At 41.3% G+C, this 17225-nt stretch overlaps 1 protein-coding gene across 1 annotated transcript; it reads right to left on the minus strand.

Moving 5' to 3' along the window:
• Positions 1–13394: 13394 nt before the first annotated feature.
• LOC147633985 (uncharacterized) lies at positions 13395–14661 on the minus strand. The gene is made up of 2 exons (XM_086805066.1): positions 14183–14661; positions 13395–13806 (listed from the first exon to the last, which is right to left on the minus strand). Exons 1-2 carry the CDS (start codon positions 14498–14500, stop codon positions 13564–13566), a joined length of 561 nt encoding a protein of 186 aa, XP_086661192.1. The 5' UTR covers positions 14501–14661; the 3' UTR covers positions 13395–13563.
• Positions 14662–17225: the final 2564 nt, after the last annotated feature.

A 17225-nucleotide genomic window follows, 5' to 3' on the forward strand; every position in this document is an offset into this window, starting at 1 on the left:
CATCCATTTTGAAGAATTTTAATATCCTCGTTCCTCGGGTTTTCTTCTTCCAATGAGTTGAAGAGCTATAGGGCACTTGAATTAGATGCATTCGTTAAACATTATGGAATTGCTATCACATTACAAGACGAAACTCAGATTGACGTAATGATAGATGAAAGATATTTAAGAAAGGAGTTCCATGTCTTTAAGGTACAAGGTGCATCTGATTGGAGAGTGAAATCTCTCAAAGGCACATGGAGTTTCATTGGAAAAAATGAAGGTGGCATCTTAAGTATCCTACCTTACCTGCTTTGGCACAAGTTGCAATGTTATAGCATTGTAGTATGTGAAAGAGGTTTCAGTGCACAAAACATTAGAAAAAACAAGTTGAGAAACTGTTTGGCGATTAAAAGTATGGACGTTCTCATGCAAATATCTACTGAAGGTCCTCCGCTCATGTGTTTTGATTTTACAGATGCCATTGGATTGTGGAGAGATGGAGCAAAGACATCAAGACATTTTTATATACATGTAGATTGAGTGAAAGCTTTCATTAACATATTTTGGACTTAGAAGTTTGAAGTATATTGGACTTAATTTTTTGTAACTCAAGTCTCTATTTATCATTGAAATTAGTCAAGATTTTTAGACTTGTGTCTGTGAAACTTTGATATTTGGTTAATTTAAGTTTTTGTAACATCTTAAATTTGAAAAGTTACTTATTGTTGCATCACATGTCAAATTTTTTTTTAAAATTTCACTTTTTTACTAAAAAAATTTACATTTTAAAATTTGCAATTTATTTATTAGAAAATTTTTTTTCTTTGTTAACTTGGACATATAACCCTCAACTTTCAAGTTAAGACGAAGGGGTGGAACTGGACCAGAGCTATTATTGCCGTTACACACAATCACACATCGGTGCTGGGTAGCTAGGGCCATGCAAGAACGTGCGCCTGGTCATAGACAATACGTATGCATAGCTGGGCGTCCGACATGCACAGAGTCGATGTACTATTTATTCCCATGAATTAGGGCTGTGAGGACAGATGTAGCTAGGTAGTCAAACAGAGTTGACTCTAAAGGAATTTTGTTTTTGTTTTTCAAGATGGGGTCAGAAGCAAGCAAGCTTGTTTCTGATAATTTTGAGGACTGTACCCACGATTAGGGCACATAGCTGTAGAAATGATTCAAATTTACTAGTTTTAAGTTAAAACACTAGTTTTGCCAGTGTTTTTAGTTAAAACACTGGCAAAATATGTAAATTTAGCCTAGAAAACCTGGTTACTTTATAAGTATGTCCTTATTTTGATCGATTTAAAAAAATGCTTTTATGGAGCCCTCAATCATAGGTATATTATCTATAAATGAACAATTCAAGAAAAAATTACAAAAAAGCTTACGATCGACGAGAATCTAGTCATTTTTTTCATTTTCATAAATTGACAAAAAAATGGTTTGATAGGGTTTATTGTTTCACTCAAATATCGAGTGCTTTCTTTTGCGTGTGAGGTGATTGAGAGTTCAATGATCACATTTTCCTCACATATACTTATGCACTTGCACATCTTTTCATGTAGAATTTCCCCAAGTCCTCCACATCAATGTTAGAAAAAGTATTTTCTCAAAAAGTGGAAACCTTTATCTACAAATTGTGGAATTATTTATAAAGAAAAATCTTAAAATCTAGAGGTTTTTGTTCTATAACTTCTCAATATCTAGAGGTATTTGTACCTTCAAGTTTTAAATTTAAAGGTATTTTTCAAAATATTCAGCTACAAACTATACTAAACTCGGGTTTTTTTTAAAACACTGCTCATTCTTCCTCTCAGCCCATGCTACTTGCTACCCTACTCCCTACCCAACTACATGGACCTACTATATAGACATGGTTGTTGTCTATGAATGCTTGTGAAGGAGCTTATGAAGGGAGCATAAGGACCATACATACCATTGAATATCATAATTACAATTTATCAAACTTCTCACGAACTTTCAAAACTTTGATGATGTATTGAATAAACATTTCTCAAAATTATAAGCTACTACCACTAAATTTTGTTGATCTTTTTGGCTTATTAGTGATAGGATGGTGGGGCAACAATTGATGCCCCACCACCTTGTGTAAACCCTCTTGAGCATGGGCATTTCTATATGCATACTTATGTAATGTGCTTATGTGTAGAACAACTCTTTAAAAAAGGATTCGAAAATAAATTTCAAGTTTTCTCATCCAAATAGCATGGGGGATGGTCACTGAGCGAGCTTGGTTGGAGGGAGATTTAGAGGGTGCGTTTCTTGGTTTCCCTCTCTCTCTACTTGAACAATCTCTAACTATTGCTACCACCACCACCACCCAGCTTGGCCCACACCACCCTCTCTCTCCTTCTCCCACCCTCTTCCCTCCCCCTCTCTCCTCCCCCTCTCTCTCTTCCCTCCCTTTCCCTGTCTCACTCTCTCTAGGAAAGAGAGTGTGGGTGGGCTATATCCTCCTCTCTCCTTCTCCCACCCTCCCTCTCTCTAAAGAGAATGTGGGGGAGAGGGAGAGCTTCAAACCCTAGCAAGCAAACACACACACACAAGAGAGACCAAGACACAAGAGAGATGGATAGCTGAATTTTCTTCTATCTTCTTCTTCTCTACTGAACCAACATAACGTAAAGATAAGTGTACACACTATATGGGTTACTACTCAACTACTACAACATATAAGGGTTGGTCCATAATGTGAACCTGACTAAATGAGCTGGCGCTATAACTATGCCAGTCTCTAGTAATCCAAAATTGCTGTCACGCACAGCTTGTATCCCACTGGCCGCATATCACCCATAATCTCACCAACCATGCCAGTGGTGTAGATGCGAAAGTTATCACCCAGGCGGGTCATCAATGTCCGCCGTAGCACTAGTTGAGCTTGATATCTCAACACTTCCCCTCAAGCTCAACTCCACACATTTCTCCAAGTAAGTCCTAAACCTATGGAGATTCTCTGTGCCCAATGCCTTCATGAAGATATCAGCCACCTGATCCTCTGTGCTGACATATACCAGATCTACATCTCGTGCTAGAACCTTCTCCCTCACAAAGTGATAATGCACCTTAATGAGCTTTGTTCTAGCATGATATACTGGGTTATTGGCCAACTGTATGCTGCTCATGTTGTCACAATATATGACAACTGCCCTATCCCACGGGCTCTCCCATGTCACCAAGTAGCTTTTGAAAAACCAATCTACCTCACAAGCTACCATAGCAGCATCCTTGTACTCTGTGTCTGTACTCAACAAGACAACTGTTGGCTTCTTCTTACTGCTCCAACTCACAACAGCACTCCCAAATGAGAACATAAAACCACTGGTAGATCTCCTATCTGCAATACTGCCAGCCCAATTAGCATATGTGTACCCATGCAACTGTATCTCTATACTAGCCTCATAGAAAAGTCCATAATCAACTGTGGCCTTTATGTACCTAAGGATCAGTCTAGCCGCATCCAAGTGTGGCTTCGTAGGGGCCTGCATAAACTAACTCACAAGTCCAACAACATAGCTCAAGTTTGGCCTTGTAATAGTCATGTAGATCAAACTACCCACTATGCGCCTGTATGTAGTGGAGTCCTCCAAAAACTCACTTGTATCTACAGAAAGCTTTGTATTCTACTCCAATGGCACTGAAATAGGCTTACAGCCTGTCATACCATACTTGGACAACATGTCCAAGCCATATTACCTCTACAATAGCAAAATGCCATGAGGTGATCTCACCACCTCTATGCCCAAGAAATACCCTAGCTCACCCAAATCCTTTATCTCAAACTTCTGCTTCAAAAGCATCCTGACATCATGTATGTCTACATCACTATCACCAGTGAATCAAGTCATCCACATAGATGACTAATAGCATGATCCCTCTATCTATCTTTTTCACATATAGTGAAAAATCCATTGGATATCTGAAATCCAATGGTAACAAGATACTCCCCGATCTTGTTTGACCATGCTCTCGGTGCCTACTTCAAGCCATACAAGGCTTTGGGTAACCTGCACACAAAATCCATTGGATGTGCATCACTCTCATAACACTTGGTGGCTGCATCATGTATACTTCTTCTTGCAAATCACCATGGAAGAAAGCATTCTTTACATCCATTTGATGTAAAGACCAACCCTTTGTTTGCAGCCATAGCACTGACAGCTCTCATAGTTGCCATTCTTGCAACCGGGCTGAATGTCTCCTCATAGTCTATGCCATAAGTCTACGCAAAGCCCTTGGCAACCAATCTTGCCTTGTATCCTCTCACTGAACCATCAACATTGTGCCTAACTTTATACACCCACTTACATCCAATTGCCTTCTTTTCCTTAGGCAAAGGCACTAACTCCCATGTTGCATTTGCATCCATGCATTTGCATCCAATGCTGCCATCTCCTCATCCATGGTATCTTCCCATTTCTTATTTCCAATTGCCTGCTCAAAAGCAAGTGGGCTCAGCCTTCTATATCGCTTTTACCATGTAAGCATAATGATGGGTTGTATATCCATCATATCTCAACCTGTCAACATGGTATCTAACCCTCGTAGACCTGCGTACACTTGGAACACTACTAGGTGTCCTCAAAACAGCCCTGGTTCTCCTTACACTAGGAGTAACCACATACGGAATGCCAAGCTCCTCATCAAGGCTCTGCTTAGAGCCACTAGAGTCACCATCCACATATGAGTGACCTGCTGACAGATCAGGCACAAAAGGTTGATCTACCTTTTCCTTCCCTTTATGTGATACATGTGTACCTACATCATTCCTCAACTTGCTTGACCATGGGCTAACATGGGATCCACTGCTCGAGGACTCCCCTGGTCCCACTCAGCACCTATGATTGCTGCTCTACATGTGGTGCAACATCAGCACTTCTTACATTTGCATCTTCTGTTGCCTTCACTATTGGTGTATACCAGCTACTTATCTCATTGAAGACAACATCTCTGCTTACTCGCATCTCACGAGTGGTAGGGTTATAACATCTATAACCTTTTTGCTCCATAGCATAACCAATGAAGATGCATTTCTCTGCCTTTGGATCCAACTTTGTTCTCACTTCATCAGGAATATGTACATATGTAATACACCCAAACACTTTCAAGTGAGACACATCCGGTCTTATGCTTGTAAACTTCTATTCAGGAGTCATACCATGAACAGCTATAGTGAGTGTCCTGTTCATAATGTACACAGTAGTTGCTACTACTTCTGCCCAAAAGTTGTGGCATATTCTTTTCATCAAGACACGTGCCACTTTTGCAATGTGCCTATTTTTACTTTTGCTACTTTTGCAATGTGCCTATTTTTACTTTCTGCAACACCATTCTGTTGGGGAGTGTACCTGTACGTAAACTACCTCTTGATTCCCTGCTTTCTCAAGAAATCGCTGAACTCATTGAAGAAATATTCTCCCCCACCATCTGATCTTAGGCGTTTTATTTGCATGCCTTTTTCCTTCTCGACCAAGGCTTTAAATCTCTATACCACTCAGCATGACTGGTCATGTGGTTAGAGGCGCCAGAATCCACATACCATATATCTTGAGATCTTGACACATCCCCTATTATGGAACTAAGCATGTGCTACATCACAAACAGCTCCTCACTTCTGTCATCACCTATTATGGAACTGAGCATGTGCTGCATCACAAACAGCTGCTCACTTCTATCATCACCTCCATGTGTGCTAGATGATGCATAGTTGCCTTGCTGCAACCTCCCACTTTTAATGTCATTCTGCTTTTTTGTAGTAGTCCTTTGCCATGTGTCTTGGTTTGCCACAGTAATAGCACTCTATGCTATTTGCATTTTGATTTCTTTGCCAACCACCTCGGCCTCTTTAGCTCCCCCTGCCTCTAGATTGGCCTCTTCCACCTGCGTATAATTGCTACTATGAATCATTGGACTGTTGTTGTCTAGAATTCTGATTTCCTTGTCGGCCACCACCTTGGCCTCGATTAGAGTAGAAGTCCTGTTCTGATGTGTTCTTGCTTTGTGAAGAAGAATCCTCACCTAAAGCCTTACCAAATTGGCATGCTTCACATACCTTATGCATACCGTTAACCTTAAACTTTGGCAAACCTACAACAATATTTTGGACCTGCATAGACTTCAGCTCTGCTGTACATTCACATGACCAATGCGCTTGTGCTATATGTCAATATCTGCAATGACACCTGTTCCATGCGCAAACATGGCTGCCTTTATCTCAGGCATGTTCACATCCAAAGTAAACATCCTACCATTTCTGTTACCCTTTGCAACCAAGCGACACTTATTTTTGACGTCTTCCACAAAGCATCCTTGAGGATTAAACCTTGCAGAGACCGTGCTCAAAAATAGATGCCAGGTTCTTTGTAATATTCGGAACATGAAGTACATTAGCCAAGTACTTCATTTTGCCATCCTACATAGACAATGGCACTTTACCAACATGCGCAATGGGATGCGCAGTATCATCACTTGTTTCTACATAACCTGGTTTTTCTAATTTTTTTGCATATCTCTAAACCACTCAGCATGACTGGTCATGTGGTTAGAGGCGCCAGAATCCACATACCATATATCTTGAGATCTTGACACATCCCCTATTATGGAACTAAGCATGTGCTGCATCACAAACAGTTGCTCACTTCTGTCATCACCTCCATGTTTGCTAGATGATGCATAGTTGCCTTGCTGCAACTTCCCACTTTTAATGTCATTTTGCTGTTTTTTAGTAGTCCTTTGCCATGTGTCTTGGTTTGCCACAGTAATAGCACTCTATGCTATTTGCATTTTGATTTCTTTGCCAACCACGGCTCCCCCTGCCAACCACAGCTCCCCCTGCCTCTAGATTGGCCTCTTCTACCTGTGTATGATTGCTACTATGAATCATTGGACTGTTGTTGTCTAGAATTCTGATTTCCTTGTCGGCCACCACCTTGGCCTCGACCACGGCCTCTACCTCTGCCTCTACCTGAATTAGAGTAGAAGTCTTGTTCTGATGTGTTCTTGCTTTGTGAAGAAGAATCCTCACCTAAAGCCTTTTCTTCTATGATCAACATAGATATCAAGTCCCGAAAGTTGAGAATATTCTCCCTAACTGCAATGGAGGTCTTGAATGGCTTGTACTCTTTGCCAAGCCCGTTCAGACAGACACTCACCAAATCATCATCCTCCATTGATACATTGATAGACCCAAGGGATTCAACAATGCCCTTGATCTTTAAGGCATATTCATTGATGGTGGACATGCTTTTCTTTTCCACAGTATGCAACTCTTTCTTTAACTGCAACTTCCTTGACTTTGTTTTAGTCTGGAACATCTGAACCAAATTTTGCCATGCAACTGCTGGAGTGTTTGCATCCTGTATGTGTCCTATCATAGTATCTGTGACACTAATTGAAAGCCAGTACATAACTTTTCTTGCACCCTGATTCCAATCCTTGAATGCCTTTATATATGCAAGAGTGGCATTCTCCTCAGATAACTCTGGAGGATCCTCATTGTCTCCTTCTACATAATCCCAAAATCCTTTACCCATTAGGAAATTGGTCATTCTGAATTTCTAGGCATGGAAATTATTCTTATCCAGCTTCTCACTAACAATCTGAATAATTCCGTCAAATATGTTTTCCTATAGCAATCAAATAACTTGCAAACAAACAACTTCTGTATGCAACCTGTAATACAACAGTATCTCCTGTAACTGCTGCACAGTAACGGTACTTCAGCACAGCTTGTGTGTCACCAAATGTGACCAGAGTACATGTACATACACCCAGTATCAACAATACATGTGCAAACCTTGTGTGCACTTCCAAAATGCACTGCTGTACTGCAATAACTAGATTTCAAGCAGAAACAGTTCTCTACCACAGAACTTCCAGAAAACTATCGAAAATACCGCGTGTAGTACCGCTTCCTTCCTTGCTTGTTCTTGCCTCTTGCTTGCCTCCTTAGCTCTCACACGAGCCAGGCTCTGATACCATAAAGAGAATGTGGGGGAGAGAGGGAGAGGGAGAGCTTCAAACCCAAGCAAGCAAACACACACACACAAGAGAGACCAAGACATAAGAGAGAGATGGATAGCTGAATTTTCTTCTATCTTCTTCTTCTCTACTCAACCAACATATAACATAAAGATAAGAGTACACACTATATAGGTTAGTACTCAACTACTACAACATATAAGGGTCGGTCCATAATGTGAACCCTACTAAATGAGCTGGCGCTATAACTATGCTAGTCTCTAGTAATCCAAAACGGCTGTCACATAGCCTGTCATCCCACTGGCCGCATATCACCCATAACTTTCTGACCAAGCATGCCAGTGGTGTAGATACGGAAGCTATCACCCAGGCGGGTCATCAATGTCCGCCGTAGCTCTAGTTGAGCATGATATCTGAACACTCTCTCCTCTCTACCCTCTTCCCTCTCTTTCTCTCCTTGTCTAGCCACACCGCCCAGCCCACACCACCCTCTCTCTCCTCCTCCCACCCTCTTCCCTCCCCCTCTCTCTTCCCTCCCTCCCTTTCACCCCTCTCTCTCCTTCTCTCTCCCTCCCCTCTCTCTTCCCTCCCTTTCACCCCTCTCTCTCCTTCTCTCCCTCTCTCTCTCTCTTCTCTCTCCCTCCCTTTCACTCTCATGCCCTCCTTCTCTTGGCTCTCTCTCTCTCTCTCTCTCTCTCTCTCTCTTCCCTTCTCTCTCTCTCTCTCTCTCTCTCTCTCTCTCTCTCTCTCTCTCTCTTCCCTTCTTTTTATCCTTCTCTCTTTTGTATCTCCTTCTCTCTCTCTCTATCCTTCTCTTACCTCCTATCCTTCTCTTGGCTCTCCTTCTCTCTCTATCTATCCCTCTCTCTCTCTCTCTCTCTCTCTCTCGCTCTCTCGCTCTCGCTCTCTCGCTATCCTTCTCTTTGCTAACTCTTTAGTCCATCTCTTTTCTCACTCTCACCTCCTTCTCTCTCTACCCTTCTCTCTCTCTCTCTCTCTCTCTCTCTCTCTCTCTCTCTCTCTCTCTCTCTCTCTCTCAATCCCTTTTTTTGCTCACTCCCTCTATCTTTCCTCTCTACCTTTCTCTCTCACTCTTTCAGTCCCTTTCTTTGCTCAAGCTCTTTATCCTCCCTCTCTCTCTTCCCTTCTCTTTGCTAACTCTCTCTATCCTTCTCTCTTTTGTATCTCCTTATCTCTCTCTCTATCCTTCTCTTACCTCCTCTTCTCTTGGATCTCCTTCTCTCTCTCTATCCCTCTCTCTCTCTCTACCCTTCTCTTTGTTCTCTCTCTCTCTCTCTCTCTCTCTCTCTCTCTCTCTCTCTCTCTCTCTATCTTTTCCTCTCACTCTTTCAGTACCTTTCTTTGCTCAAGCTCTTTATCCTCCCTCCCTCTCTTCCCTTCTCTTTGCTCTTGCTCCCTGTCGTGCTTTCTCTCTCACTCACTCTTTATGTCCTTCTCTTTAATCACTCTCTTAATATTTCTTTCTCATTTCTCAACAAAGCTTACTTAACTCATGTTTTGCGTACAGATCCTTGAGGCTACAAACGCTTCACTACCTTATTCATCCACACAACATAGAAAATGTCAATTCTTTATTGGTTTGTACATATATAAACATCGTTGCTACAGAGGAGAATGATGCCTTATTTTTGCAAAACCCCAACATGCATTGTTGTCACCCTCTTTCTCTCTTTTTTAATATGAAAAATAAGATCATAACATAATCATAAATAATTTCTATAAATAAGATCATGACCCAATCACTTGAATATTCACAAATAAATATGTTTACTACACCACAATGAAATCTTCATCAAGACACCCTCCAGTACATCCTCTTCGGGATCAATACAAACAATGTTCATGCCTAATTTTTGTCCTACTGTGACACAAAGTTGGAGGTTATCTTTGGTCACGTCTCAAACCCAAAGGTTGAAGAAGGGGAGGCGGTCTCGATGCCAAAGAAGGAACAGGAACAAACTCTCACCCTCTATCTCCCTAGATCAAAACAAATATAGAGACATCAAAGGTGAGATTGTAGTCCAAAAGAGGAAATAGGAAAGGCTCTCGGCGGGAAGCATTAATTTGAGCCAAGCGATCAGCTCCAAAAGTGAGGGCAAGTCTTTGCTGCTGGGAAGAAAATCTTTCGGCTCAATACGATGTGAATTGAAGTGAAAGGGGTATATTGATACGGCTCATTTGGAATGGATCGGATGGTTGGGCTACATCATTTTCAAAAAAAAAGAAAGAAACCAATAAAACTTCCCAAAGTGAAAAATCTGCTCTGATCGGACAGCTATAACTTTTTATGTGCTACTCAAAACAAAGTCTCAAAAAAATCAACGGATAGAGCTTGAAAAGCACATGTAATAACCTTTTTTTGGAATAAAGTGGTTTCAACTATAGATCGCCATGTCTTTTGTATTAATTATGGATTTGTTGTTGCTATGATTAATTATATCAAATTATTGGTTTATTGTATGTTTGACAGCATCATGTTCTTCTCTCTCTCTCTCTCTCTCTCTCTCTCTCTCTCTCTCTCTCTCTCTCTCTCGCTTCCTCTCAAATAATCAAGCCATGATCTCAATCATAATTGAAAAATTATTGATCTTAATAAATTTACATTCTTCATTGCTTCTTACGCAAGGCATAGTAGATAGCTTGTATGTATAAATCTTGAAGTTATTCACCTTGTTAATTGTACTCACATGCAAAGATATGGCGTCACATGCAAAGGCTTTAAATGCTATGAAATCACGTGCAAAGGGCATGGATTACCATACACATATAATAACATCCATATGCAATAACATCCACATGTAATAACATCTGGATAAAGAGATTATGTATAGGGAGAATGGGACAAGGAGAGAGAGGGAGGGAGGGAGGGAGAGAGGGTGGGAGAGTGAAAGGGAGGGAAGAGAGACGGAGAGGGAAGAGGGTGGGAGAAGAAGAGAGAGGGAGGGAGGGAGAGAGAAGGAGAGAGAGAGAGGGTGGGAGAGTGAAATGGAGGGAAGAGAGGGGGAGAGGAAAGAGGTTGGGAGAAGGAGAGAGGGTAGTGTGGGCTGGGCAGTGGTGGGACAAGGAGAGAGAGAGAGGGAAGAGGGTGGGAGAAGGAGAGAAGGGAGGGTGGGAGAGCGAAAGGGAGGGAGAGAGAGGAGAGAGAGGGAGGGTGGGAGAAAGAAAGAAAGGGAGAGAGGAGAGAGAGGGAGGTTAGGAGAGATGAGAGAGAGAGAGAGAGAGAGAGAGAGAGAGGGAGGTTAGGAGAGATGAGAGAGAGAGAGAGGGAGGGTGGGTGGGAGAGAGAAAGGAAGGGAGAGAGGTGAGAGAGGGTGGTGGGCAGGAGAAAGAGAGAGAGGGAGGTGGGAGAGAGAAAGAGAGGGAGGGAGAGGAGAGAGGGAAGAGGGTGGGAGAAGGAGAGGAGGGAGAAGGAAGGGAGAGAGAGAGAGAGGAGAGAGGGAGGGTGGGAGAAGGAGAGAGAGGGAGGGTGGGAGAGAGATAGGGAGAGAAGGAGAGGAGAGAGAAGGAGAGAGAGAGGGTGGGAAAGTGAAAGGGAGGGAAGAGAGAGGGGGAGGGGAGAGGAGTGGAGAAGGACAGAGAGGTTAGTATGGACTGGGCGGTGGTGGGACATGGAGAGAGAGAGAGAGAGAGAGAGGGAGGGTGACCTAGGCTGGGCTGGGCTGGGTGGTGGTGGGCAGAGATGGTGGTGGCAATAGTTAGAGAGAGAGAGTTCAAGTAGAGAGAGAGGACAACCAAGAAAAGCTCCTTCCACCAAGCTCCCTCAAAAATCACTCTCACTATCATGGTGTATAACCCTATCTAATATGTGGGTTTTGCACCATGTGTAAATGTATGGGAGTTATAATAACACAAAATTGTATACTTTACCTTGACCTTGACCAACATGGCCCACAAAGCAGTTCACACTTTATTGATACTACTTGCATACACACTCTTCCATCCATCACCCAACAAAAAATTGAGAATATCAATCCCAACCTAAAGTGGAGAATATTGGGCAATGCAATGATGCAAAAGTGCAACCAAGATACACATGTTTTCCGTACTTTTTTGATAACTTTTCCAAAACACATCTACCAACCCTAGTTGCTTGACCTCTATGTGGTTGTAGCTTAATTTTAAATGAGTTCAACCACTTTTCATTGCAAATTTTCTTGCCTCCCTAAAGTTGCATGATATCATGATGACCTTTTCAATTCATCCAATTTCCTCTTTAAAGTTGTTGATACAATTGGATTTTTGAAATTCATAGGTTAAGATAAGATTCTAAAAAAGGTGTTTAAAATCATCCATTTTTACTTGAAGACTCACAAATATGCGGCACATAAGCTCACAAATGGTGTGCACTATCAACACTTGGTTCACATTCAAAATAAATTATAAAGCTAACCTAATGGATTTTACATTCTAATGTGGCAAATTTATATGATTTATAGTCAAGACAATATAATGATTAGTCTACTAAAGAATATAATGATTAGTCTACTCAAGACAATATAATGATTAGTTTTACATAGTATGGTAAAGTCATTCGCCAGTTTTATTGCGTGAGTTAATAACAAAGCACATTTTAAATGATAAAGAAGAAAACAAAAATGGATAACTAAAAAGATGCATGAGTGCATAATTCTGTAAGGAAATGTTGAACTCTCAATCACATGCCACTTCCACTTGAAAATAAGGGATAGGTTTTCCTCCTCCTCTTCCCCCTCCCCCCGCTCCCCATGCAGAAGAAAGCACACGACATTTGAGCGAAAGAATAAGCCATATCAAACCAAAGTTTTAATGTTAATTCAGGAAAATAAAAAGAAATAACTAGAGGAAGATTTTGTGAATATAGTTGATGTGCAAAGCTTTCTTCTTTCCATAGGATATTCTTCCTTGTTACAGACAATCACTTGAAGGTTAGAGAAGGTTTATAAAGACGTTGAAAATTGAGATAGTTTACTTGAATGGGATTTTTGGAAATCCAAATTGAAAATTTACTATAACATTTAGAGGGAAAAAAGTACAATGTTAGGATCAAACTCCTCATCAGTTTCCTCATATACTTAAGGTAACTCGGTTGCAATCCTTTAAATCTTATGGCTGCAGAGCTAGTGTAATCACACAAATTTCTTCAATCTTGAGACACACCGTTTTTCATATACAAGCATGGCTGGTTTATCATCAACAACTTTTTTGGCCTCCACAATGTGTTACTTTCACAAGCTTGTCAAGTTGTTTCTCAAATACTGTAGACTCTTTGAACACATATACTTCATGTAGAGAGAGCGAGCTTCGGAAATTTATTTCTTCTCTCTAATGCACAGTATCTCCCAAATTTCACATCCACACAGCAAAACAAGTCATCATCATGACTGCATAACGTGAAGAAATCAAATTTAAAATATTTATACAGAAAAAAAGAAAAAGGATAGTCTTGATGAAATAACAATCCATATGCTGAGATAGAAATCTCAGCGTCAGAAATAATTAGAGACCCAAAACGTAAACAATCCAACAACACAAAGAAAGTGGTGGTGCTAATGTTCCATGACAATGATATCACCAGAAGTGGTGATGGCTTTTATGGCGATTTTCTTCATGCTTGTGGTGATGGCCATGGCCATGGCCATGATGACTTTGGCCGCCGCCAAGGCTGGCAATGAGGTGCTCATCCTTCTTCTTCTCTTTGTGTTCATGGAAGGCGTATGCTGCCGAGCCCACAGCTGCTGCCCCTGCTATCTCTGCTTCAAGCTTGTGCCTGCCTGCGTGGGCTGGATCCACTTTGGCTTCATGTGCTTCATACTGCCATCAGGATCACAACACTCATCCACATCACACAACAAGAACCTCTAACCCTAAACATGACACACAGTAACCCTAGGTTTTCATACTACTTCGAAACACCGACCTTAAAACGATGCACATAAGAGGAATGACAACATCCATTAACATCAAGAAGGTAGAAACCCTAACCCTAAGAACGGTGCATGGCTTGCTATTGCAATAATTGACTACATCAAACTATTTAGACCCTCGGGATCTTAATATCCAACTACAAGTAACAATCAGAAACCATGACCTTGGGCCGTAGGAAAAGTCAGAAAACTCATTCGCCATTGAGAAAACGTAAACCCTAACCCTAGATTCAAGACACCCTAGAAGAAGGGGAAGAACATACCAGAGCAAATGCTCCCGCAGCCACTGCGCCCGCTTCTGCGGCGTGCTCGTTTCGGGCATGACGATGCTGGTCGGCGATGGCGTGATTCAACTGCTGCTGCCGGTAAGGATCAAAGGAGGGGGCGCCGTATGGAGCCGGCTGAATGGCGTAGTTGTAAGGGTCGGGGGCGCCATGGCCGTAAGGCAGAGGTGCTGGTGGGGGGTACGCGGAGGGAGGAGGGGGATAGTAAACGGCAGGAGCGCCGGCATAGCCATGGTGTCCATGATGCTGCTGCTCTTCATGGTGGTGGCCATGGTGATGGTGGTGATGGTGTCCCATAACTGAGGCAGAGTGATTGATTGATTAAGCGAGAAAGAGGCGATTAAACTGAGGCAGAGTGATTGATTAAGCGAGAAAGAAGCGATTAAACTGAGGCAGAGTGATTGATTAAGCTGAGGCAGAGTGAGTGATTGATTAAGCGAGAAAGAAGACAACGAAGCGAGAAAGAAGACAACGAAGCGAGGATTATAAGATTATGAGCAGCTTTGTAACTTTCACAAGTTCGAACTTCGGATGTTAACGCCATTGTAGCAGCTCGGACCGGGTCGGCAGAAAACACGTCAAAGACTAAACTTGGGACGTTTTCACGCGTGACACCGTTATTGGGGACCACATGCATAAGAATTAAGAACAACTTTGATACGACGACATATATAGGTAGGCGGATGCCCTTGCATCCCCATTTCACCTTCCTACGGTTTCTGTGCATAGGGTGGCATCTCTTCGAACAAGCGTTTGTCCCAACTGTAGGCACCTTAGCATTATCGTACTACGGAGTACACACACGTCTACTCTTCATTATACCTGGAGTACACACCCTAGGTGCTCTTTTACTTCATTAAAACCTGTGAGAGAAAATTGACAATGTGTGGAATATCTTACAAGTGGATTGGTCAGAATCCTTGTGTTCGCCCATGAATAGGCTCATGACTTCAAGCATCCCACTGCTTGTTGGTGATGGCTTTACCTGTGGTAGCAAAGAGGGTAGCAAGGATGCAAAAACGGTGTTGTCATGGATTAATAAACTTGATAATTTTTTTTCTCAGGAAGAATTATCTGAGAAAGACAAAGCCAAGTGTGCTGCAAATCATTTGGTCATTGTGATGGAATGCAATCAAGTAAGGACGTGAAAGACCTAGGACTTGGAAAGAATTCCAAAAGCTCATCAAAAAGAAATTTTTGCCACCTCAATACAAAGCAAGAGCACGTCAACAATGGGATATGCTTCGTCAACTTGACAAAGAGACTGTACAACTATATGTGGCCAAATTTTGGCAAGTTCTCATCCAACTCCAAGCCATTGAACGAGTGAGAACAATGGAGCAAAAACACAAATTCATTGCTAGATTAAAGCCAACTCTTTGAGCGGAGATCAATATGTTCCAACCTCATTGTCTCTTCATAATTGTGAGCGAAAGAATGGAGTACCAAAGGACAACAAACCACCACAGGATTCTCAATGACATGCTAACAAATTTAGACCACCCCCACAGGATTCTCAATGACATGCTAACAAATTTAGAAAGTTTATTAAATTTGACAGGTACACTAATGATACCAAGGGTATTGCTTCAAACAACAATAACAATCGTGGTGCCAACAACAACAACAACAACAAGAACGATGACGCAAAGAAGAAACAAGATTTTGTACCTCGAGTGGTAATGACATGTTACAATTCTCGACAAAAAGAACACCCAATTGCCTGGAGAAGAAGAAGAAGTGAATAATTACACAAGTCAATTCATGATTGATGGTGAAGCAGATCCAGAGGATGGCAACTTCTCTCCCGAGCAAGAGGGTAATTTCGAAAACGAAGATCTCTCATATGATCCAGGTATGTCTAAACCTATTGAAAAGCAATTTTCACTTCATATGCTTTAAAAAACAAAAGGACAAATTAAGGGCAAGGAAGTAAATATATTACATGATGATGGTAGTATGCATGACTTTATTTCCAAAAAAACTTGTGCATGCTCTTAAATTGAATGCCACTCCTTTAAAATATAAAATCAAAACTGCTTTTCAAGGAACAACGTATAATTGCACAAAGGAAGTGAAAGAATAACATCATACGAATGCTAGGGGGTGCAACTAGAAAGGTGCGGGCTTGAGAGCATAACCCTCACATTGATTATGATTCTCATGTCATATCTTTTGTATTCAATGGTGAGAATGTATGCTTAAAAGAATTAAGGGAATCTAGTGAATGTGCACTCCTTAGCCATACCCAAGCTAAGCAAGCTATAAGGATAAAGGAAAAGATTTATCTAGTCATGGATTAATGAGGTTTCTGCCTCTAAAACAATTTCCAAGGACACCTTGCACCAACCATTCATCTCACAATTTTCGGATTATTTTATGAATGAGCTACCTCCTGGATTATTTAATTCTAAATTGGAAGACCATTGGACAGACATTATCCCTGGTACTATTCCTCCTTGTAGGGCTCCTTAGGGAGTAAGTTTTCTAGAGCAAAAAGAGATCCAATCTCAAATAGAGAACCTACTTGATAGGAAACTTATTAGGCCTTGTTATAGAGTACCTATTCTTCTTGTCAAAAAGAAGAATGGAAGGTTTCACATGTGTATTGACTACCAAGCTTTAAATAAGAATACTTTCAAGAATATATATCCTATTCCACATGGGATGATCTCTTTAGATAAGTTGAGAGGAGCCAAAGTATTTTCCAAGATTGACCTTAAGTCAGTGACCTTAAGTCAGGCTATCATCAGGCTAGAACGGCTGAAGAAGATGTTTATAAGATAGCTTTTTGCATGCAAACGGGTCATTATGAGTTTTTAGCAATGTCTTTTAGACTTACTAATGCACCGGCTACATTTAATCGCATGGTAAACCGTATATTCTTGAAGCACCAAAATTTTATAGTTGTTTTCTTTGATGACATCTTAGTTTTTGACAAAGACGAAGATGAACACAAGAAACATCTAGAGATATTATTCAATCTTTTGAAAGAAAATTAACTCTATGCCAACCCAGACAC

This window comes from Cibotium barometz, chromosome 11 (genome assembly GCF_041138505.1).
Source record: "Cibotium barometz isolate CiBa-2024 chromosome 11, ASM4113850v1, whole genome shotgun sequence".
In the NCBI taxonomy this organism is placed as follows: domain Eukaryota; kingdom Viridiplantae; phylum Streptophyta; class Polypodiopsida; order Cyatheales; family Cibotiaceae; genus Cibotium; species Cibotium barometz.